The 24,261-nt window shown below is 56.7% G+C and overlaps 1 protein-coding gene across 1 annotated transcript; it reads left to right on the top strand.

Moving 5' to 3' along the window:
• The first annotated feature begins 10 nt into the window (after positions 1-10).
• RFLNA (refilin A) lies at positions 11-19,914 on the top strand. The gene is made up of 3 exons (XM_017889701.1): positions 11-316; positions 16,054-16,163; positions 18,089-19,914. The coding sequence occupies exons 1-3, from the start codon at positions 110-112 to the stop codon at positions 18,420-18,422; spliced, it is 651 nt and encodes a 216-aa protein (XP_017745190.1). The 5' UTR covers positions 11-109; the 3' UTR covers positions 18,423-19,914.
• Positions 19,915-24,261: the final 4,347 nt, after the last annotated feature.

Raw genomic sequence — 24,261 nt, 5'->3', positions numbered from 1 at the left:
AAGTCCCCGGGCGCGCAGCCCTCGCCCCGCCGCCGCCTGCCCCGTGCTTCGGAGCGCGGTGGAGAAGCCCCCGGAGGAGCGGGGGGCCCGCGCCCCGCGCCCCCCAGACATGGTGGGCCACCTGCATCTGCAGGGCATGGAGGACAACCTGAAGGAGCAGGGCCGGGAGGGCTTGCTGGACAGCCCCGACTCCGGGCTGCCCCCTAGCCCCAGCCCCAGCCCACCCTTCTACTCCCTGGCGCCCGGTATCCTCGACGCGCGCGCGGGGGGCGCCGGCGCCTCCTCGGAGCCCACGGGACCCAGCGAGGCAAGAGCGGTAAGGAGGCGCTCTCGCTCCCAAATGGAGGACCGCGCGGGCGGGTGGGTGAGGGTTGCCCCTCGAGACGCGCGCTACTATAGAAGCAGGACGGACCTCCTCCTCTCCCTGCCCCGCAGCCACGAAGGTGGCCAGTGACAGCCACGCTTCTCAGGTGGGGACCAGGGTGTGTAGGGGGGAGGAGGTCCAGGCTGACCCCTGAACCTGGAGACCGCTCCCTGGCGGTAGGCCTCCCTCCAGAGTGATTCTTCCTATTGTCAGTAATAATGGGGGGCTCATGGGGCGGGATAAAGGACAGTCCGAAATTCCCAAAGAAGTTGGCTGCTGGCTTAGGTGGGCTTGCGCCCAGAGGCCCGGCATGTTGCAGACATCTGGACCCGGCCCCTCTGCTGCTCCGGGTGCCCTGTTTACTGTCCGGGCGCTGCCAACGTGAAAGCCTTTTCTTTCTTTCTTTTTTTAAATAACCAAATCCAGACAGGATCCCTTCCTTCTCGGGATGTTAAGGCATGTTGACGTGGAGCTTAGGCGGGAGGGGGAGGCTGGAACCTTGGGTCAGGAAACTCAGGAGTTTGTCTCCTGCCAGACTAAGCCCAGCCTAGGGGTGGATTCCGGTGGGGACCCAGCTTGGCGCCTGGCCTGAGACTGGGCGCCCCCCTGGCAGGCGGGGAAGCATGTGGGCCCAGCGGGCGCCTTTGCAGCTTGAGGAAATGACAAGTTGAAATGAGTGATCGCCCATCCCTGCCCGCTCTCTGGCTGCGCCCTGCCCACTCTCTGGCTGCGCCCTGCCCACCTTAACAGCTTTTCTGCTGGGGCGTGTGTGCTGGCTCCACTCCCCGTTCCTGGGGCCCCAGGGATATGCCTGGCACTCACAGGGCAAAAAAGGCTTCTCCCCAGCTGAAAATCCTCCTCCCCACAGCAGAAAGGAGCGGCTCCCCGCCTCAAGCCTCAGGACATGACCTTCATGCGTGCCTTGCTTGTTTCTTCCCCTGGTGGGTCCCAAACTTGGCCGCCAATTGGAATCACTTGGAGAATCTTTAAAACCTACCCACACTCACCGCCCAGGTAGTCTCACTGAACTGATAGGGGGTGCAGCTCGGCATCAGGAGAGTCTGTCTCCCTGGGTGATTGTACTGTTTAGCCAAGTCTAGGAGTCACTATCTTAGACCAACTCATGCAGCGAATTTGAACTTTGGTCTCTTTATGCGAGCCTGGCGGGTGGAAGGGGCCGTGAGGACTTCCAGGAGTTGATAGAGGTGACCAGGGCTGTTTGCAGTGAACCTGATCTTGCTGTCGAAAGAGGACCAGCTTTCCTGCCAGCGCGTCTGGGATTTGGCACTGTCACACATTTGGGCTGCACAGGTTGGGACTGAATCCCCGTGGTGCCTTGCACAGTGGGGCTTGGAGAAAAAGGATGGGGAAACCGCCTTCTCCTTGGTTCCTTCCGTGACCCAGAAGCCTCCTTACAGAGGGTTTTCTGGAAGCGTTCTCTGCCAGCCGGGCCAGCCCGTGGCTGCCGCAAGAATAGCATGGCTGGCTTACTTGTCTTGGCTGTTCTACTTGACTTTATTTTTTCCCCTTCCTGCTCACTGGATGCCAGGTATGGAACTGTGTTGCCCTGATCTTTTAATTTGGCTTAAAAGCAAAGCCCGGGGCTGTTTCCTCATGGGTAATGATACTTGGCATTTAGATAGCTCACACCGTGTGCCAGGCAACTGTCCTAAGCTCTTTATTTACATCAATTCATTTAATTTTCACTATATTCCCATGAAGCCTACACTCCAATTAGCCCCGTTTTCCAGAGGTGGAAGCCAAGGCACAGAGGAGGTTAGCAACCTGCCCAAAGTTGCCCAGCCAGGAAGCGGCTATGCTGGGCCTGGCTGCAGAGTCTGCCCTTCAACCTCGTATTATTCCCCTTTGCACTGTGCAACTAATTAACTACCTGTGATTTTTTTTTTTTTTGGAAAACAAAATGCCTGTGTACCTACCGAGTTTGAAGGGCTGCTTTTAATAAAAGGGAGAAATGATTGTCTGGCGCCCCCTCTTCTCAGCTTTGGGGCTTGCCACTGTGGCCATGCCCAACCACCCCTCGCCCATCCCGCAGGGCACCCCACCCCCGCGGGACACCCCACCTCCCCGTTAACTCCTGCTGAACTTTGCTGAGTACTCGCTGACGACTCAGGGAGAGTGCTTTTTAGGTGCAAATATCAGCACCCCATATTGTCTCAGGACAAAGAGGCGGAAACCTTTGATGCGCCTCATGCAGCTGATGCTTTCCAACACCCGAGGAAGAGGCTGGGGTGAGCCAGGAAGAGGCTGGGGTGAGCCGTGCTGGGTTTCCATGTGAGCCTCAGGTTCAGACTGCGTTTGGCAGGGTGGGTGTCTTTGTTCCAGTATCCAGTGACTGACACCACCTTTCTGATCAAAGTTGGTGGCATATGCCTCAGTTGCTGGGATAGACTGCAGTCCTGCCCCCAGATCTAAGCCACTGAGGTCCTCACCACCTTGTCACCTACTTTAGGAGGTTGGACGGACATGCATGCATGTTAAACCTGCCTACGCTTCACTTCATTTAAGAGGCCCCCCACTTGGTTTGAATAAGCTGGACTTGCCTCCTGGATGCTCACCACCCATTGAGGCAGGGTATCTGGGAAGCGGCTGGCTGCAAGATCAATCCCCAAGACATCAAAGGCCTTGGGGACCAGGCTGGATATGAATGAACCCGGTCCCCACTGACCAGGGGCTTTTCGTGCTCACTGTTGGAGCAAAGGTGGGAACGTTCCCAATCACTCCCAAGCCAGTCGAAGAGCTGGGAGTCAGGCATTGGTCCCCCCAGAACTTACTGAGCACCTACTGTGTGTCGCGCTCTGTTTGGGGCCTTAGAGGACACAGCAGTGAACAAGATGCTGACGGTCCCTGCCCTCATGAACTGGCATCCTAGCGGAAGAGACACAGCCACCAGCTGAAATATGTGCGGCAGCAGCAGGTGGATGGAGAAGTGCCCTTAAGGCCAGAAGCTGGGTAAGAAGTGAGCTTTAGGCAGGTGGACAGGGAGGTGATGGTTAACAGAAACCCACACACACTTAGGGTACGAACTTTACAGTGCTAGGTCTGAGGTGTGCTCAGTCCAAGAGAATGGCACGTGTAAAGGTTCTGAGGCAGGAGTAAGCCAGGCTTGGCCTGCTTGGGGGATGGGTGCACCAAAATCTCAGAAATCACCACTAAAGAACTTACGCATGTAACCAAATGCCTCAGGAGCCACAGAGGCAGGGGCCACTGGAGGGGCTGGGAGAGGCGAGGTCAGTGACTTCTAGGCGAAGCTGAGGCCAAAAATTAAAATTCCATTTGGTCTTTTAAAAAGTACTTGTGACTGTTCTATTTTATTTTTAAAAAGGCATCATGAGCTTCCACACTCCCCAAATTAGAAACTCAAATGAAAGACTTGAGGGAGGAGGGTGCCCGTGTGGGACGCAGAAGGTGGTCCTTTTGCATCAGTGTAGGGCGTGTCTCCGTGCGGGTGGGGACTTGTCTCCTGCATGGCCCGGAACAGCGGAGCCTGCCCACTGGCCTGGTGGGCATTCAGCCCACCGTCAGCTGCATTCAGCCCACAAATGTTTTTAAATTTATTTTTTAATCTTTTATTTCCATAGGTTTTGGGAGAACAGGTGGTATTTGGTTACACGAGTAAGTTCTTTAGTGGTGATTTGTGAGATTTTGATGCACCCATTACCCAAGCAATATACACCGAATCCAATTGGTAGTCTTTTATCCCTCACCCCCTCCCACCCTTTCCCCTGAGTCCCCAAAGTCCACTGTATCATTCTTATGCCTTTGCATCCTCATAGCTTAGCTCCCACTTATAAGTGAGAAATATAGTATTTGGTTTTCCATTCCTGAGTTACTTCACTTAGAATAATGGTCTCCAATTCCATCCAGGTTGCTGCAAATGCCATTATTTCATTCCTTTTTATGGCTGAGTAGTGTTCCATGGTGTATATGTACCACAATTTCTTTATCTACTCTTTGATGGATGAGCATTTGTCAGCCCACGGATGTTTAAAGCTGGGTGGGTGACAGACACAGCTGAGCAGGACAGATGCTGCCTCTGCTGCCTGTGAGCTCCCAGGGCCAGGACTGTGACTGCAGGTTGAGCAAACACCCACACCCTTCTTCTCCTCCCCACCCTGCCCGACAGAGCTGTGGGCATTTAGGGGTTGGCATCGTGGAGGAGTGAGGATGACTTTGAGGCAGACCTATCTCCGCAAGTGAATATGGGCAGTTTGGAGAAGTAGCCCTGTGTCATCTTACTGCACTCAGGGAGACTGAAAGTGGCATTTGAGATCTTACATTGTGTTCTCTGGGGTGCATGTTCAAATAAACAGCCCCTCTGTGGCAGGCAAAGGACTCAGCCCGTTATGGGGCAATGGCATGTGGTGACAGATCTGAGCTGTTGCCACCTCCCAGATGCAGAGACGGGGCCTCTGGCCCTGGACTGCACCCACAGCTGGTGGCCTGGGCTCTGTCACCTTCAGGGCTCCCTCCCTCCATCCAGTCTCTCCCAGTCTGTTTATGCAGTGGGTGGATTTCTGAAGAGCATACGTGAGAACTTCCCTAAGGAAGATGTGCTGGATCCCTGGACCCAGATTCCAAGAGAAGCCCATCCCTGAAAACTCCCTGGGGGTGCCCAGCTCTTTGAGACTGCCTGTGGTCTCAGCCATCCCTTTGGACCTTGGCTGGGACCCTTGGGACTCTTGGATTTTCTCATTTCTGCTTCTTGTCTGTGATGGTGAAACTGAGTATGACAGAGGAGGGAGAAGGGAGCTAGTGAGGTAGTGCTGGGGTTGGGAAGGAAGGAAGGAAGGATGGATGGATGGATGGATGGATGGACAGAAGAATGGATGGATGGATGGATGGATGGATGGATGGATGGATGGAGGGATGGATGGATGGATAGATGGATGGATGGATGGATGGATGGATGGATGGATGGATGAGCAAATAAATAGAAGGATGGATGGATGGATGGATGGATGGATGGATGGATGGATGGACGGACAGAAGGGTGTATGGATGGATGGATGCATGGATGGGTGGATGGATGGATGATGAATGGATGAACAGATGGCTGAACAGATGGACTTAGGAAAACAGGGATCAGCCCCCATGGCCCCCTGGCAGGCTCACAGGTGTGTTCCGGTGAAGGTGTCTGAGCAAGCTAAGGTGGAAGACAGCCAGGTATGTCAGGACAAGGTGGGAGGGAGGAGCCTGTTTGCAGAAAGGGAGGCTGTGAGGAGGGAGAGGAGAGAAGGGAAAGCCGGAAGCCCTGCGCCTCCTTCCAGCCGCGTCTGCTCAATCCCAGGCCTCCAGCGGAAATTCAGCGAAGCGTCTGACAGCCCTGGTCTTGCGGGCAGGCTTACCCAGCTGAGAAACTAAGCTATATATGTAGCTCTAGTATGAAAAGAAGACAAACAGGCTCACGGCCTTCCAGGTGCTCTGGAAACAAGGGAGCCCCCTGCATGGGGAAAATGCTGCCAGACAGACTGGGGGCAGCTTTCCTGGGGCAGCTTTCCTGGGGGCAGGTGTGGTCTGTCCTGTGTGCCCTCCAGTGCTCGGCCTCCCTGTGGGGCACGGTACGTGAACTGCAGACACCTCCTGGTGTGCCATCTGTATCTTAGGATGCGCAGGAATCCAGAGGGGATATTTGTCCACCTTGCAGCAAATCCAGCCTTTATAAGGGCAGGATCTGGGCTCGCTGTTCTTTGTGTACAGAGATGGGGATCCCTGTCTGGGAGGCCGCCCGACCATTGTGAGAGGTATCTTTGAGAACTGACAGTGTTCTGAGTGTCGGGGGGAAGTGGGAGACCCTGCCCGAAGCCCTGCAGCCTGCGCAAAGTGATTCTTGTGCCCTAGGTTGGCGGCCCCCATTCTGTTATTGACTGGCAGAGCTGTGGTTCCCCGCACTCATTTCTCAGAGCTGCCGTGACAAAGTGCCACAGACTGGGTGGCTTAACACTGAAGAAATTCATCCTCTCACAGTTCCGGAGGCCAAGAAGTCTGAAATCAAGCTGCTGGCGGAGGCACACTCCTCTGGAGGCTCTCGGCGGGGGGCATCCGTCCCACCTGCCTCTCCCAGCTACTGGCCGCATCACGCCAGTCTCTGCCTCTGTCTTTGTGCGGCCTTCTTGTCTCTGTGTGTGTCCCCATGTCCAGATATCCCTCTTCCTATAAAGACACCAGTTCTTGGATCAAGGTCCAACCTGATCTAATCTGACCTTGTCTTAACTTGATCACATGTGCAAAGACCCTCTTTCCAAATAAGGTCACAGTTGCAGGTACCAGGGTTCAGGACTTGAACTTACCTTTGTGGGGGACACAAGGCAGGCCACACCTGTCTTGCTGACTTGGGTGCATCTGGCCTGCCCATCTCAGGAGGGAGCCCAGCCAGAGCATCTCAGGAGGGAGCCCAGCCGGAGCACCGCCTCCAAGCTTGTGACGTTTCTCACCGTTTGCTCACCGTTTCTCTGCTTTGGCTGTCAGATCCTGGGCCCGTGGGTTCCTTGCTGGGCCCTTGATAGTTCTTGGCTCTCCAGGGAGCAGCCTGACCCACTCAGGGTCTCCTGGGATCCCCCACAAGCAGACTGTGTCCTTCCGACAATCACATTCAGGTGCCCCGTTGTGCCACGTTGGCGGAGATTGAGAAAGACCCACCCCTGCCCCAGGATTCGCCAATAGCCAAGGCTGTCATCAGAAGGGTGGGAATTCTTGGTGCTTAAATGCCTTGGTTTATCTTCCTCATGGGTGATGGTCAAGGTTAACATTAGCCCAGCCCGTGTGCTTTGGTCTCAGATTCCCTGTGTATATCCCAGACAATCAAGTTCTGACAGCACCGGAGGTTCTCATCACCAGGGAGGTCAGGAGCTGAGCTCAGGGGAAGCTGTTGCAAGGCTCCATGTGGCTTTGGCAAGGACGCCTCTCCTGCGGCCCGTGTGGGGCTCCCTGGCTGTCCTGCTGTCTCCAGGAGCAGCAATGGGAGGGCTCTGGGTACCTCCTCCTGCCTCCAACTCCTGCACTGATGGGCCACTGGTTGGCTCCTGTGTGAAAGCTCATGGTTCAGTGAACTGGGCCGTAGTATCTGTGGATGGCCCTGTGTCACCCAGGCTGTGCCTTCCTGTGAGTCCCTGCCCAGAGAAGCCCAGACTACAGGTCTGGCAGGCTGTCACCACGAGGCACTGAGCTCTCGACAACAGAGCGGCTATCTTTCTTCACTGGCCCATGGGCTATGGCCTGTGTAGCAGCCAGGAAGGTGGGGAGCTCCGAAGAGCCCCTGTGTACTTTGACTTCCAGCCAGTGAGTGTTCATCCCCGCCCCAGCGGCTCCTGGGGAAGGCTCCTGGGCCAAGCGGGTGGGGCCTGGTGGGCCCTTGGTGAGTGTCCACAGGACCCAGCACCCTCCAGGGCCTGTCCTGCCCCCCACACTGTCCTGCTGCCCAGGAGCCTGGGAGTAAGCCCAGCCTCCCCAGGCTACAACAGGCTTGCCCTGGACCCTGGAAGGAGCTAGGAACCTGGGCTTGGGCCAGCTCTGTTTTCCCTCCTAGTGGGGAGGGAAGGATAGCATCTGGGTGACTCTCCCGTGTGCCTGAGACTCACTCGTTTTCCCCTGTCCCAACATCCCAGAGCTTCAAGGTGGATGCTGAGCCCACTAGGAAACCGCCAGCTTGTGCCTTGGGCATCCCTGATGGGCCCCCAGCCCCAGAGTGTGGGCCTTGCCGACGGCACAGCCTCGTTTCACAGATGAGCCAACTGAGGGCAGCCAAGGGTATCTCACCGGATTCTGTCTAGACCAGAACAGGAGCCTGGGCCTGTGGGAGGGCACTGAAGCCTGATGGACCAGCTGAGGATGGCAGTGGGGAGCGGGTCTGTCTAGGGGCTTCCTGTGCTCAAGGTGACCGCACAGCCAGGGCAGGTGAGCAGTGACAGGTCCCGTGTGCGTGTGCTCGACTCCTTCCCTGGCCCTCCCCTGCCCTGCCAGCCCCCATGGGACTGTGTGTGACCCAGTTTTCGGGAGTATCTCGCTCCTGCGTGGCTGGAAAGTCGGACTTCCAGGGCCGCAGCCTGCCTTCTTGGCCGCGAGAGGCACTTCCCTTGCCCACTCCCCAGGCTGGCTGGAGTCCGCGAGGCGCCACGACCATTTCGATGTTCGAATAGCCCTGCAGCCAGAAAGACCAAGCTCTGAGCCTCCAGTTGAACTGGTGGCTGCCACCACCTTCCCTTGGCGTCTGGCCCTGCAGCTCCGTGGGAGTGTCCTGGGCCTTGGCGGGGACTTCCTGAGCCGTCTCACCACCCAGGCCCGCTGGACGCCAGCCTGCATTGGTCTGGGCTGCCACAGCTTCTGGTGTCTCCTGGGCAGTGCTTCCAGCTTGGGTGGATGTTGGTGTTTTTTCAGCGGGACCCTTTGGCAAATGGTGCCCAGAGCTCTGGCTTCCCGGGCCAGCCTGTGAAGTAGGCCTTGTCTACTGCTGGCAGCCAGGTGGGGAGCGGGACCCGACGGAAGGTGGCTGCCTTTGTCGGCGCCCATGCTCCAGGTGTGGCGGTATCCGGAGGGTTTGGCATTGTCTTCATTCTGTGTGCACCAAGGAGAGATGCTGGGGCGGGGGCTCTGCCACAGCACAAAGGCTTTGCCTCTGAAATAAGCCCTCCCTGCTCGATGGGTGAGGAGTTAGCCTTTCCTGGCAGCACACGGGTGGGTAACGCCAGCAGCAGGCTGCCTTTCTCTCCCTCCAGCCCTTCCACCTGTCTGGACAGAAGAAACACCTCCCTAAACCTTAGTGCCCATGTTAATGTCCCCTTCCACACGGTGTCGTCCTCTCTTCTCCCCTGTGGCTTCACATCACCCCCTCTTGCAGGAGAAGGGCCCTGGGGGTTCCTGTGCCTCATCTCACTCCCACCGGGCCCAGCACACAGTAGGTGCTCAGCAAACAAACACCTGCACGCACTTGGGAAAATGCCAAGCTTCAGATAACATTTTTTGGGGAGTGTGTATTATTTCTAGAAACATGGAGTCATATAGAGTCTTGCAGCTGGGGTCAGTGTTGACTGAATGGTGAGCCGTAGAAGATGATGATGGGCCTGTCTTGTCACTGCCTTATTTTTGTGAAGTGACTGTCCTGAAATGATGCTTGCTTGCTCCTGAAAGTAAGGAGAAGTGTTGTTTTAGGTTCGAAGGGTGTGAGCTCTACCTCTGTCCAGAGAGGCGCTTCCACCCCAGACCTTCATGGGAGAGAAGGATCCCTGCTGTGGGCGCACTGGCACCCAGTGCCACCCCTGGGCTGGGCGCTGTTCCACATCGCTGCCAACTCTGACCCAGCCGCACCGAAGCCTGGGAGGCGGGTCCTCCTATCGCCCCACTTCAGAGACGCGGAGGCTGTGGGGGCCCAGAGATGGGAAGTCATTGGCCCAAGTCACACAGCTTAGTAGTCTCTTATGGCTGCTGCAGCCAGTTACCAAACACAGAGTGGCTTTGAACTGCGGGAATTTGTTGTCATGTTCCAGCTCTGGAGGTCAGGAGTCCCAGAATCAAAGTGTCGGCAGGGCTGGTTCCTTCTGGAGGCTCAGAGAGAGTCCGTTCCTGTGCCTGTTCTGGCTCCTAGAGGGGCCCGTGCTCCTTGGCTTGTGGCCCCTTCCTCCTCATCAAAGCCAGCAACACAGCATCTTCTGGCCTCTCTCCGACTCTGACCCCCTGGAACGCTGTGATGACATCGGGCCCACCTGGGTGACCAAGGACCGTATCCCGTCTCAGAATCCTTAATCACATCTGCAGAGTCCCTTTTGCAGATATTCCCAGGTCCTGGGGATTAGGATGTGGACAGCTTTGGGGGCCGTTGTTCAGCATGCCACACCCAGGCAGGGAGCAGCTGCCTCTCTTTTGGGCCACTCACTCTGTGTCAATGCCAGGGAGAGATGGGGCCACCTCGAGGCCATCTGCTGGGGGCTTCCATCTTTTGCCTGTGGTCCTCAGCCCTTGTGCTGGGGTGACTGTGACTAGCAGGGATGGGGCTGCTGGTGATGTTTGTCCACAGGCTGCTGCCAGACTTGAAGACAGGCATGGGCCCAGCCTTGGGGCTCTCTGGATTGGGGCAGGGGCTGCTTTGCAGGTGTGGAGCCTCCCCTCCTCATATTGCAGGGACGGAGAGGTGCTGGGTCCTGGGCTTAGAGGTGATAAGGACTCCAGCCTTAGGGAGCTGCTTCTCCAGGGGTGACAGAAACACAAAGGGGTTACTGCAGTGGAGGCCAGTAGATGGGAGCTCCTGTGTCCCCACAGAGGACGCCCCTAAGAGTTGGAGCGGACTCTGAGTTGGCTCTCGCCAGGCCAAGTGAGAAGGAGCCAGTGCAGCAGGGAACAGCGGGAGCACACAGGCAGCCTCGGGTCACAGACAAGGGGCCGAGAGAGAAACGGGCAGAGGTCCCCAGTGGGAAGCCTTGAGCCCGTGTCAGGGGAGCTTGGAGCTGAGGGGGCAGTGATGGGACAGGCCCCTGGGCATGAAAAGCAGTGGAGGAACGAGGGTGAGGGCCCGGGCCCTGGAGTCGCACCACCAGCGTCCAGCGCTGGTCTGCCTCTTCCAGTTGTGTGGCCTTGGGCAAATGACTTTGCCACTCTGGGCCTTGGTTTCCACATCTGGCAAATGGGGGTGCTGCCAGCAGCTGTGTGCTGGGGTTTTTATAAGGATCAGATGAGTAGGATATGTGGCGAGTGCCCAGAATGCTGCCCGGCACCGTGAGAGCGCAAAAAGCTCTCCATCCTCATAGTCCAGGCAGGTATGGGGGTGGCAAGGAGGGGACAAGGAGGGGACAGATGTAGGAAATATCAAGCCAGGCCCGGGCAGGACTTGGCTCTGAGTTCATGGTTCCCGCTCGGTCGGCCCTCTACTCCCCCTGCCTGAGGCGGTGTGCATGTGGTCGCCATGGTTACAGGCACCAGCCTGGAGGAATAGGGTCCCCACCGCCTGCTGTCCCCCATGGGAGCCAGCTGCCCCCTCTTCAGCCAAGAACAAAGCACTGAGCCTCACCATGCACTAGACGCTGGGGTGTGGGGGATGGAGACCGTGCCTCCCCATCCATGGGGGCATCATAATCTAGGTAGGGCCAGAGAGCAGGGAGAGGGCCGCAAACCTAGAAATCAATGCATAAGCAAAACCTGCGGAGTGCCATGTCCCAGTGGCAGTGGTCAGGGTGGTGTCACGGCCACTGTGCATGGTGCCTCACTGCCTCAGTCCCCAGTGGCCATGAATCCCGGCTGCCCACGGCTGGCAGCTCTCCCATTTCCTAGAGAGCTGTCCTTGGGGGAAAGGGAGCTTCTTCCACCCCCAGGAGTGAGGCAGCCAGTGGCCAGCAGCCCCCTGTCCCAGGTGGGACCAGTGCTGGGGCAGCCACACTCCTGCGCCCCTAGTGTGACGGGGCCCGGCTGGTCACGGCTGTGCCCCCGCCTTGCCTGGTTGACACCTGTTTGGCCCCTCTCTCCCATTCCCCTGGGAGGACTCCACCAATAAACTGGTTTCACAAGCCATCCCCAGTCCCTGATCAAGATGGGAGGAGGCCAGGCCGGGAACCCACGGTGGTCTCAGCCAGCCCCGGCGCCTACATGGAGGGCTGGGAGGCACAGGCCCCAGAGTTCGCTCCTGTCTTGATTTTTAGCATCTGGCCTTTTTGTGTGCTCTTCCTAGAGCCGCTGTAAAAAACAAACAAACAAACAAACAAACAAACAAACAAAACTGCCACAAACTGGGGGGTTTGAGACAATAGAACTCTATTCTCGCACAGTTTTGGAGGCCAGAGTTCCAATCCAGGTGTGGGCAGGGCCACACTGCTTCAGAGGGCCCCAGGGGAGGCTCCTTCCCGCCTCACTGGCTCCTGGTGGCTCCAGGTGCTCCTTGGCTTGTGGTTGCGCCCCTGCCATCCCTGCCTCCACATTGTCCCTGTGCATCTGCGTCTGCTTTTTTTTTCTTTTTTTTTTTTTTAGACAGAATCTCGCTCCGTTGCCCAGGCTGGAGTGCAATGGTGCGATCTCGTCACACTGCAACCTCTGCCTCCTGGGCTCAGGCGATCCTCCTGCCTCAGCCTCCCTAGTAGCTGGGATTACAGGTGTGAACCACCACGCCTGGCTAATTTTTGTATTTTTAGTAGAGACGGGGTTTCACTGTGTTGGCCAGGCTAGTCTCGAACTCCTGACCTCAGGTGATCCACCCACCTCGGCTTCCCAAAGGATTATAGGCGTGAGCCACCGCCTCCATCCTGTGTCCACTCTTGTAGGGACACCAGTCATTGGCTTTCGGGCCCACCCTCCTCTGAGATGACCTCATCTCAGGAGCCTCAATTCCATCTGCAAAGGCCCTATTCCAAATAAGATCCCGTTCACAGGGTCTGTGTAGACATGGGGTTTGGGGGGGCCCTATTTGACCCACACTGCCCTTGTCCTTGGGAAGCTACCTCTAGCTGTGTTTTTGGCGTCCATGCCTTGACCCTCACTGCTTCTCTCAAGGACCTCTGTGGGTCCATCTCGTCCTGGCCACACTGGGCCATGTCCCATCTCCCAGGGAGAGGGTCTGCATGTTTGAGACCAGACTGTGACCTCCCTTGGGTCTCTGCCTCTACCCCAGGCACCTCCAGCCCTCCCCATTTTGACACAGGCAGACAGAGCCAGGGGCAAACCCAGGACCTGCCCAGCCAGCGGCCTGAGTGGCTCTGAGGAGAGCAGAGCCATTGATGGGGCCATCTTGGGGGCCTTTTCTTTGAGGGCCTCTGCACACAGCATGCAGTGGTCATTTGGAGCTGGGGCTGGCCTGCCGGCTGGAACCTCACCCACAGCCTGCATCCCCCTAGGGCAGCCTGTGCAGGGTGTTTGCTGAGACCGTGAGCGTGTTGTGGATCTGCCCCGGCCAGTGCGACAGCTGCCAGTGTGTAGTGGGTGTGACTGAGGAATGTAACGAGGACTGCTGAATTGTAATGAATTTAAGTTGAACAGCCCCATGCGGCTAGTGGCCTCTGTATTAGAAGCCCTAGAACAGGGTCCCAGGGTGGCCTGCATGCCAGGGGGAGGCAGGGCTGAGGGCGTGTGGGTGTCCTGGGTGCTGTTTGTGGCTGTGTGGCCCCGGTGCCCAATGTGGGGGGCGCCAGGACCTGTGGGTCCTGGGTCCACAGTGAACTTGGCTTCACCCCTCAGATCACGTCCCAAGTGGCACTGCACAGGGAAGCCCTCCCTGATTACCTGATGGTCAAACCCTTCTCGTGCCCTCATCACCCTGACGATCACAGCCCTCCCGACGGTTGGCATCTTAGTCCATTGGTGGGGCATTGGTGAGAGTAGTAGCGGATTCAGGCAGCAATCTCCGATGAGGTGAGGAGACCCTCTCTACCACCGTAGCAGCAGTTCAGAGCGCAGTGCCGGCACACAGTAGCTGCGCAGTGAGTGAGCTGAATGGAAGATGTTCTGCCGTGGCTGCGAGCATCTCTTCGAATCTACACTCATACTTTCTCCAAAGCTATGCTATTCATATGCTCTGGGTCTATTATTCATAACCTCAGTGATGAACAAGCTATCTGAAAAATAGGCGGGTTATTTAAAGCCCTGCCCTTCACCTCTCTGAGCCCTTGATGTGGGCACATGTAGTTCCAGCACAGGTCCTAGGGAGTGGCCTTGTCAGGCCCCCTGCTATCCCAGCATAGGCTAGTCAGGCGGGGGGATGCCTCGTAACAAACATCCCCAATCTCAATGGCATCGAAGCGTAAGGGCTTCTTTCTGGCTCTTACTATGTATTCCTCACGGGTTGGCCGTGACTTGAGTGTCACAGCAACACCTCAAGGAGAACATCTAGGGCTGCCTTAAAAGGCTTTAGGGGCCAGGCGTGGTGGCTCACGCCCGCAGTTCCAGCTCTTTGGGAGGCCAAGGTAGGAGGATCACTTGAGCCCAGGAATTTGAGATCAGCCTGGGCAACATAGTGAGATCCTGTCTCTGCAAAAATTGTTTTTTAAATTGGCTGGGGCATGGTGGCATGCACCTGTAGTGCCAGCTGTGTGGGAGGCTGAGGTGGGAGGATCGCCTGAGCCCAGGAGGTCAGGGCTGCAGTGAGCCGTGGTTGTACCACTGCACTCGCGCCTGGGTGACAGAAAGAGACCCTGTCTCAAAAAATAAAAAATAAAAAAAATAAAATAAAAGGCTTTAGAAGCAGAGCCTCCTGGCCCTGCCCTAAGTGAAACCTCTACTTCAAGACGCTCGTTTTGCTGGGCTGGCCCTGAAGGACCCCCACGTGTAGATGGATAGGGTTTTCTTGGGTAGGTGGAAGAGGGGAAAGGCCTGTGAGGCTGAGTCTGGCAGGGAACACTTCAGGAGGGAAGAGTAGGGTAGGGGAGGGCAGAAGTGTTACCGCGTTGGCATGAGGAGAGGCTGCAGAGGCCAGAGGTCTGTGTTTTCAGAGTCAGTTTGGGGCTGAACCAGCGGCTGAGCTTGAGGGAGAGGGAGGTGGGCCGCAGGATGGGGTAGGGGTCCTTAGGCCACTTCCTGTGAGGAGCAGGATGGGGTGGGGGTCCTTAGGCCACTTCCTGTGAGGAGCATTGGGCAGGGGCATGTCCCTGATGGTCTTTGCTTCCACAGGGAGCGGAATATTGGGACAGACTTTAAAACAGACCAGAGAAAGAACTTCCCAGCGTGGAGCTGTGAGGTGGATTTGGGAGGGGAACAGAGAGTGCTTTCTTTGTGTCTGTCTGAAGGGGCTCTTTCTAAAGAGACTGTGGATGGCTTCTTTTCCCATAGAACTCTCTTTCCCCACCTTGCCAAGATTCTTCCAGCTGCAAGTGACAGAAAGGCAGCTCAAATGGTCTGAAGCCTCCCTCAAAATGGATTTGCTGGTGCTCACAACTGAGGGATAGTTTCAGGTGTGGCTTGATCCAGGCACTTGAACAATGTTGGAAAGACTTGATCTTTCACCGTCTTTGACTCCTGCTCTCCTTAGTGTAGCTCCATTTCCGCATGGTTTCCAACCCCCCACCCCACATTCTTAGCCCCCACAGCGGGGCTGTCTCCACAGCTCTGGAGGAGAACCTGGGTAGCTCTCATCGGCCCAGTGTGGGTTACACGCCCATGTCCAATCCAGTCCCTGTCTTCAGGGAGATGTGGTGCCATTTCTAGAAGATGTGGATGCTGGCTAGGCCCACCCTGCTCTCCTGCAGACATCTGCCATTCTGATCGGCTTCCTGTGCCCCTCTACAGGCCTGGCCAGCTCCCACCTGTGTGTCCCTCCCTGGCAGGTGTGCCACAGACACAGATGTGGTGGGGTCTCTACCCCTCTGGAGGTTACCTGAGCCTTGGGTGGCATCAAGAAGGGCTAGGAACCCTTTCTCCAGGCTGAGTATGGTTTCAGCCCCGTAAAGAGCACAGAGGGATCCCAGTTCTCCAGGGCTCTGAGCTGGGCTCCGGGGTGGGTGTGGCCTGGAGGTTGCAGTGAGAGGCCATGACCACACCCCTTGTTGAGATCTGGGAGCCGGGGGGCAGGCTGGTGGTGGGGACTGGGCAGACCCCTGAATGCCTGGATCCCACGAAGGAGCTCTGGGGTGGGCTTCCTGATGGGCCCCACGAAACAGCTTCCAGACCAAGCCAGGGCCAGAGGGTGTCAGGTGCTCCTATGTGCCCAGCAGGGAGCTGAGGCCCCTGCAACAAGGAGCTGCAAAACCCTGCGCCCCTGGCTCTCCCCACAGCCCTCCTCCCGACCCCCAAATCCCCCAGCGCCGGAGATGAGGCCCCGCATGCTACCAGTGTTCTTTGGGGAGAGCATCAAGGTGAACCCGGAACCCACGCATGAGATCCGGTGAGTGGGCCGCTGGGCTCTGTGTGGGAGGAGGGGCGGGGGGTTGGGTGCTGGTCCTGACTGTCTTGTGGGATGGGGTGGGGACTAGGCCAGGCTGGGGGCTCAGGAGGCTCCCTACCCTCAAGGCAGCCCCTCTGGGTGCTGTCTTCTGGGGAGGATGGCCGTGTCTTAGCCAGAGACAAAACTGATTTTAAGAGACTCTGACCCCAAAGGACCCTCTGTATCCACCCTATGCCCCCACCCCAGGCCTATTCAGCCATTTCCCATTTCCCCATTTCCCGTCTGCTCCAACAGGCTTTCATTTAAAATCCAACCTCTCAGAAAAATTGGAAAATTATAAACATAACAACTTGTGCACCCTAACTCTCCCTCCCTTCTCCTGCCAGATTTTTTTTTTTTTAGATGAACTCTCACTGTGTCACCCAGGCTGAAGTGCAGTGGTGGGATCATGGCTCACTGCACCCTCAACCTCCTGGGCTTAAGCAATCCTCCTACCTCAGCCTCCTGAGTAGCTGAGACTACAGGTGTGCACCCCCATGCCCGGCTAATTTTTGTATTTTTTTGCAGAGATGGGGTCTCACTATGTTGCCCAGGCTAGTCTCCAGCTCCTGGGCTCAAGTGATCCTCCTGCCTCAGCCTCCTAAAATGCTGGGATTACAGGTGCGAGTCACTGCGCCCAGCCCCTGCCAGACTGTTAGGTATTCACAACCAAACCATTCAGACAACTCAGGCCTCTTGTCACTCTGTTGTCCAAGAGTTAGGGCCACTCAGCTGCTCCATGTTCTTTGTGACTGTAACTTAGGTTCTTGAGGCCACCCATGAGCTACTGCACTGTAAGTGTACTGGGTGCCCTCCCATGCACATGACATCTCAGGTGGCATGTGAATTGAAATAAGGCACCTCTGCTTGGGAACATCCCACGTCGATTTGCCCTCTTCTGAAGCTGCTGGGGCTCAGGCTTCCCGAAGGTGGGCTGTGGGATCTGTGATTTTTCCCACGTATCTATGGGGCTGTCTCCATCCGCTTGTCCCTGTCGAGTGGGGCCAGCCAAGCATCTGAGACCTACTGCCTGCTGCCCCTGCCAGCCATGCCATGGTCCCAGGAGACAAACGGGTCCACTTCTAAATTATTTTTCAATCCCCAAACAGCCTTCACTGCCTAGTTTTTAAAATGCAAGCCAAAATTGGATCATCAGAAGCCCAGCAAGGGTGGAGGACGGATGGCTTGACCCTCAGGACCTCTGATGCCTTCACAAGTCTTCTGTGACCACCTTTGGGGGTTCGATGGGGAGGATTCGCTCCCTCCCAGAGCTTGCAGTTTGATTTCCTAAAGCTCTGGACGTGGAACTGGGGGATCCTAGTCAGTGACTCCTCCAGGGGTGTGGAAGGGACTTCTTGGTATTTTGATATAATTTCAAACTTTTTGAAAGGTTGCATGTGCGTCTCAAACAGATTCACGGGTTGTTTATATCTTGCCCTATTTGAGAGGAGATTGGTGACATCCTGCCCTTTAGCCCCCAGATACTTCAGTGTGTCTCCTAAGAACAGGGACATCCTCTTCCATGACAGCAGCATAGTTGTCAGCATCAGGGAAGTGCACACGGTGACGCCAGCACCTAACCCACACGACACGGTCAGTTTCACCCATCGTCCCGATAAGGTCCTTTCCCGGCTTACTTTTCTCCCCAGTTCAGGATCCAGTCGAGGTCCTTCATTGCGGTTAGCTGTCTTGCCTCTTCAGTCTCTGTGAAGCCAGGACAGTCCCTCGGTCCTTCTTTGACCTTCTTGACCCTGACATTTCAGAGCAGCACACATCCGTTAGGCTTCAGAGCGTCTGCCCAGGGCCCTTTCCTGTCCATGCTGTGGGCAGGGAATCGGGCTGCTCCCCATCCTGGGCTCACTCCACTTCCCTCCTGTCCTTTCCAGCTGCAACTCTGAGGTCAAGTACACCTCAGAGAAGCATTTCCAGGACAAGGTCTTCTATGTGCCTGTGCCCACCGTCACAGCCTACAGCGAGACCATCGTGGCGGCACCCAACTGCACGTGGCGCAACTACCGCAGCCAGCTGACCCTGGAGCCACGCCCGCGCGCCCTGCGTTTCCGCAGCACCACCATCATCTTCCCCAAGCATGCCAGGAGCACTTTCCGGACCACCTTGCACTGCAGCCTGGGCCGGCCCAGCTGCTGGTTCACCGCCAGCGTGCAGCTGCAGCTGTGCCAGGACCCTGCCCCCAGCCTCCTGGGCCCTGCCATGCTCTGACGGGGCTGGGGCCGGCCCGGGGTGCTGGAGGAGCCGGGAGCCCTGGGGAGGAGCCGGGAGGACGGACAGGATGAGCTCGGCCTGGCACTCTGGCAGGAGGCAGGCAGGGAGGCTGCCAGGCCAAGGACCCACGTGGAAGGAGGTGGCCCCCGGCTGCCTGCCCTGGCCTGCAGGCTAGGTGGTGGTCTCCTTGTTTTGGTGCCCAGGACTCAATAAAAGCATCTATTTTTTTTTAGCACTTAAGCTGGCAAGGCAGTAGTGGCACACACTTAGTTGGTGGCCACCTTCAGGGTCAGGGGAGAAGAATGTGTCCATAGCGTGCCCTTGAAGCAGAGAACAGCCCAGAGCAGTGCGAGGACAGAGGCATCCCAGCCTCAGCTGGTGGGAGTGGCTGCCGCTCCCTGAGAGCCCTGCCACCCCATGTGTTCCGTGCTGGTGGCCAAGGCCGTGTGTGAGGGAAGAGGGGTGCCTCTCTTCCCTGCTGCTGGCCTGGGGTGTTTCCAAAACAGACTTTCGCACACATGCAGGTTGCACCAAGAGGTCTGGAGGCCACCTCTGGTGGTTGGCTGAGCCACCTCTGGCGGACGTTGAGCCAGGAGGTTGGACAAAGGCCGGATGCTGATGCCAGGGCTGGAGTTGGTTATATTGGGGGCGGGGAAGACCTAGAAATACTTTGAGCCATGGCCTTGCCAGTGTCCCATGCCCTCCAGTATTGAAGATTTGGGGCACTGCCTGTCAAAATGGAAAGATTGGTGCTCAGCCTTGGAGCCTCACCTGCAGGGTGTCCCCAGCTAACACCCATCCATGCACCACCTCCAGGACTAGCACCCCGATGTCAAAACCAAGTGCCCAGCGGAGGCGGTGAAGCTCTCAGAAGTGCTGCCACCTGTGTGAGGTCGGGTCTGAACTCGAGGGAGTCAGAGCTCAGCTGTCAGTTTAAAGAGACACTGAGGGGACCAGGTTGCCGCCCTCAGCCTGCGTTCCTGTGTGATAGATTCTGCAATGACAGCACCTTACTCCTTCCTGCAGCAGCCTCACCCCTGCCCGTGGGATATTATGGGAGGAACATGAGCCAGACGAAGGCTTGGCTCAGGGCTCCCTGGAACAAGGCAGTGTGCACAGGGAGCTGGGGGAGCCCCCAGCCTGGGGCAGCCCAGCAGGCCGCTGAACAAACAGCCCAGAAGCCCGCACTGTGGCAGGGTGCCCCTCTGAGCCTTCCTCCCCGCTCAGACCTGAACGCACTCCGCAGTTGGGGGCTGCCCCTGCCACTCCCCTGGTAATCCCCAAAAGGTGAGGGGAAGTCTCCCTGGGGCTTGAGCTCCCTCTGTGGAGGTGAGGAGGGGAGATTCCGTTCACATCCGGGAGGGCGAAATGACTGATTTATTTTTATGTATCTACACAGAGAGTGCATTTTCTCTCCAGAGATGCTTTCCGGTTAACAGAGGAATAACTTAAGAAATGGATTGATTATCTTAATAAACTGCAAACCCAACGGGACTTCCTCTTCTGTCTGTGAGACCCTCAGCTCCCGCTGGGGTTGGGGAAGGGGAAGACGGGTCTCCAGGCCCCTTTTCCTGTGTGGCCATCGCTTTCTTTCCACTCGGAGCTTGTGCCCTAAGGAGCCGGCCTCGGCCCTGATCAAAGGAACAAAGAAGGACTTAGCCCCCAGCCCTGTAGACAGCCTCAGGGTACACCAGCTCCACCCAAGAGCCACTTAATAAATGCAGAGGCCTGGGCCCTACCTAGGGACTTAGATCTGGGGGGCAGTTCCTTGGATGGGCCCGGGCATCTGGACTTTTGATGGCATGCATGTCTTCAGCTCCATATCCCGGCCCTCAGCTCTGGCAAGCCCCTCAACCCGCAGTGCCCCTGGAGAAGAGCCCTGGCTGCCACTGCAGAGCAGGTGGCTGGGACGCACCTTACAATCTGTTTCTCTCCATCTCGCCCTTGGAGAGGCCCCTGGGGCTCCATGGAGATAGTGAGTGCGTTAAACGGGCCACCCGGCAGACGGGACAATGTCCTCAGCGAGTCAGACTGGAAAATCAGACTAGAATTTGTTCCGAGGTTCTGGAGTTGGTGGGAGCAGGGGATAAGGGAGTATCTTTTGCCACAGAGACTGCCGGGGACAGGTCCTCCAAGGGGATGTGTCACAACAGTGCCATGGTCAGGACTGGTGGTGGCCTCTTGAGGTCCACACCCCAGCCTGGTAGTGGTTAAGGTAACTAACACGAGTGGGAATGCTATACGTGCCAATTCAGTGCACTTACTGGATTCCAGGCTCTGTAGGGAACATTGCATATGAAAAGTTCCACGCCATCCCTGCCACTGACATGGGGGCTACTGCATCTCCACTTCACAGAGGAGAAAGTAAGGCACAAAGAGGTTAAGTCACTTGCCCACGCTGGTAGGACACAGCTGGTAGGGGGTAGAGTCAGGATCTGAACCCAAGATCCCTGACACTCTAAGCCACAGGCTGCCTGCTTTGATGGAGGACGGCCCCTAACAGGGAAGAGGGGATGGAAGCTAGAGAGGCTGAGTCCAACACTGGTTCACATCAACCTGAGGACGAATCTTGAGGTCTCCACTGGCCTACACGGACAGAAGCGCACCTCAAGACCTGAGCCCTGCTTTAGTCATGGGATTCCCTACAGATGCTGCTGGGGGTGGCATTCTTTGCACCTTCCTTAATCCATGCAAATTCAACTCCACAAGCCTGATTTTCAGTCACAACCTTGATCTCGCACCATCTTGAAGGGAAAATGGATAAGGCTTTCTGACACTTTCAATTACAGTGCCAGTGAATTCAACAAACATGGAGGTTCTCCGGGGATTGGTCTTGCTCTGGAGCCCAGGTGGACTCAGGTGAGACGGTCAGGTCTGCATGGCCTGCAAGACTCTTCCTGTCCCGTCCCATCCTCACTCCTCTTTCACAGGCATTACCCCGCAAAACCTCTTACCCTCCTAACTCCATCTCAGCCCATTTTCTGGAGAACCCAGAGAACACACCTGCCTCTGACAGCCTGCAATTCGTGGACCTCCTGCGGTGGCTCTACCACGCAAATGGTTTTTGCCTTTGCTAATGATGCTGGAGGCCCAGCCTGCCTGCTGGTCATGTAGGGGCCTAGGGAAGCCCAGCCAGGCACAGGGTGGAAGGAGAGGACAAGGGCAACTGCTCTAAGGCCCCCAAGTATGCATGCTTTTCCCTTGAAGCAGCTCATCTGTCCTAGGGGAACCCAGCATACCTGGAGACGGGCAGAAAGAGACACCGGTTCTGTCTGGATCCTAGGCCTTGGGAATTTCCACCCCTGAAACACAGACTGGCTGCTGTCCTGAACTGCCCAGCCTTCGGGTGCTGCCGGCTAGAGCGTCTTTCCCCATCTCCCCCCAGCCCAGGCACACCAGATGTGTGAGATTCAATGTGCCATATGCAAAACCTTGGTGATGTCCTCAGAAGGGCACCTGTCACTCACTGGGCCCCGGGGAGGGGAAACTGACACAGGATGGGCTCTGCTGCTGGAAAAGGAAGAGGTCACTTCACTTCCCTAAGCATCCGTAAAATAAGCGTAAGGTCTGTGGGCGGCAAGCCAGCCAGGTGTCGAGGCAAGAGACTGAGGGCACGAGCTGTTCCAGTGTAATAAAATATATAAGATAACAAGAGTTATACTAGATATGGGCCCACAGACCCTGTAGGGCTGGCCCCTACAAAGGTCTCTACCTCCCAGACCTAAAATCAGATTCGGCAGCCCCCTGCCTTGCACTGCAAACAGTGCTCCTTCCCGCAAGTCCATTGAACTTGACACTGGTCCCATCTCTTCCTTGCCAGAATGGGAACAAGACCCAGGGCCTGCGCAGCACCCACATTGTGCCTGGCCCTGCCGGGAGCATGTCGTACATTGAATCTGTTTCATCTTCATGATGGCCCTGCAAGAGGTGGGGAGGATCCTGCGAAGGAGGCGTGTGCCCCTGGCCTCCCTCCAGAGGAAGTGCCCCTGTGAGGACAGCTGGTGGCTTGCAGACTGCTGAGCCCTCTCGGCTTTCTAGAGAATCTGTAAACAACAACTGAATTTTCTTTGATGGCCCTCCTTAGCCTCTCAAGGACAGAATGGCCAGAGAACCCTTCCACAAGCACCAGCTCCCCAGATTTGCAAATGAGCCACTGCTGCTGGCCACCTGCAGCTTCTCCCTCCCTACCTCTGCATTTGTCCCTTGCCTCTGGCCACTATCTGGTTCCCATACAGGTGAGCGAACAGTGGCTATGTAAAAACAAACAAACAAAACAAACCAAAAAAAAAAAAACCCCAATAGCTTTCAGGAAGCAGTCACTCCCTAGAGCAACATCACCACCCCATTCGAGGGAAACTGAGGCGTGGTGGGGTCGAACGACAGGGCCAGGACCAGGCAGCTGGCCGTGACACGCTGCCCTTGCATCGTGCTGATCTCCGAGCCCCTGCCCCTCACACCATGGTGTCTGGTCCCGGACCCCCTCCCCAGGGCGAGGGGGCTGCGTCCTGGCCTCTGCGCTGTGCCAGTCCCTTATCCTGGTCCCACACTGGCCTCCCAGGTCTAATTCTCCCTCACAATCCATCAGCACCCTTGCAAGACAAAACTGCCCCGATTTCAGAAAACTGGCAAGTTACCTTATTAAGCAACGGCTCACCACCCCAGACACTCCTGGGCCCCCACAGGGACTCACGTCCAGCCCATGGTGGTGGGCTCCCAAGGATTGTTGGCTGGGCCTCACCTCCCAGCCATTGCCACACAGGTTTTCTCCTCTCAGCCTATTCCGTTCCCTAGACCTGCCTCCTCCAGGAAGCCACCCGGACTGCTCCAGTTTATCTGTGTCATCCCAGGAAGCCTTGTCCGGAGCCAACCCCAGGGTCTTCGGGACCAGTCCGTTGCTGCCCTATGGGTAGCAGCTCTTCAGGCTGGTGGCCAGGCCTCCTTCTACAGAGACTTTTGTACACTTACTGGAGACCTCCTGATCAGATGGAAGCGAAGGAGCCAGGTTCCAGGTGAGGGCCTAGCTCCAATCTTGGGCACCGCCCCTGCCATCATAGTGAGGGTCACCAACTACTCCCACCGGAAACCCCTGGGCTGCTTGTTGAAAACACAGATTCCTGGGCCCCACCCTGGACCTAGAGCATCAGACCGTCTAGGTGGACCCAGGGATCTGCATTTAACCAACTTCCCGACATCCTAAGACATGGTGACGTTTGCCACCAACTGTCCTTTACAGAGCTCTTTCTAGCTTTCTACTGAGAACTAGACACTCGCAGCGTCAGTTCACAACACACTTGCCAGGGAGGTTCACAGCCAAAGACAGGGTGAGGAGGGGAAAGACAAGAGCTCTGCCCCTCAAGGGTTCTGTCGGATTTGAGACAAGGATTGCACTGTTGTCAGAGATGCAGAGGGGAGAGGAAATAGGCCAGGGCAGTGTGCTCTTCAAGGAAGTAACGCCCCAGCTGGGTTTTGAAGTGTGTATAGGGGTTTTCCAGGGAGATAGGGGTCAGGGGAATAGCATGAGTCTTCATTTTAAAGATGGAGCAGTGAAAAAGCCACACAAGACAGGGGTGGGATGACGTCTTTGGGGGTAAGTGGGATGACGTCTTTCTTTGGGGTAAATGGGATGACGTATTTGGGGGTAAGTGGGATGACATCTTTCTTTGGGGTATGTGGGATGACATTTTGGGGTCGGTGGGATGACGTCTCTTTTGGGGGTAGGTGGGATGACGTCTGTCTTTGGGGGGTAGGTGGATGACCTCTTTGGGGATAGGTAGATGACATCTTTCTTTGGGGGGTAGGTGGATGACCTCTTTGGGGGTAGGTGGGACGACCTCTT

Source organism: Rhinopithecus bieti, unplaced genomic scaffold, assembly GCF_001698545.2.
Source record: "Rhinopithecus bieti isolate Rb0 unplaced genomic scaffold, ASM169854v2 scaffold_574, whole genome shotgun sequence".
NCBI lineage: Eukaryota > Metazoa > Chordata > Mammalia > Primates > Cercopithecidae > Rhinopithecus > Rhinopithecus bieti.
The sequence above is the reverse complement of the archived record's forward strand: the minus strand, read 5'-3'. Positions and strand labels throughout refer to the sequence as shown.

Coding starts and splice junctions, on each gene's coding strand:
- RFLNA (XM_017889701.1), top strand. CDS start 110: ATGGTGGGCCACCTGCATCTGCAGGGCATGGAGGACAACCTGAAGGAG. Junction 317..16,053: donor GACCCAGCGAGGCAAGAGCG/GTAAGGAGGCGC, acceptor CTCTCCCCACAG/CCCTCCTCCCGACCCCCAAA. Junction 16,164..18,088: donor GAACCCACGCATGAGATCCG/GTGAGTGGGCCG, acceptor TGTCCTTTCCAG/CTGCAACTCTGAGGTCAAGT.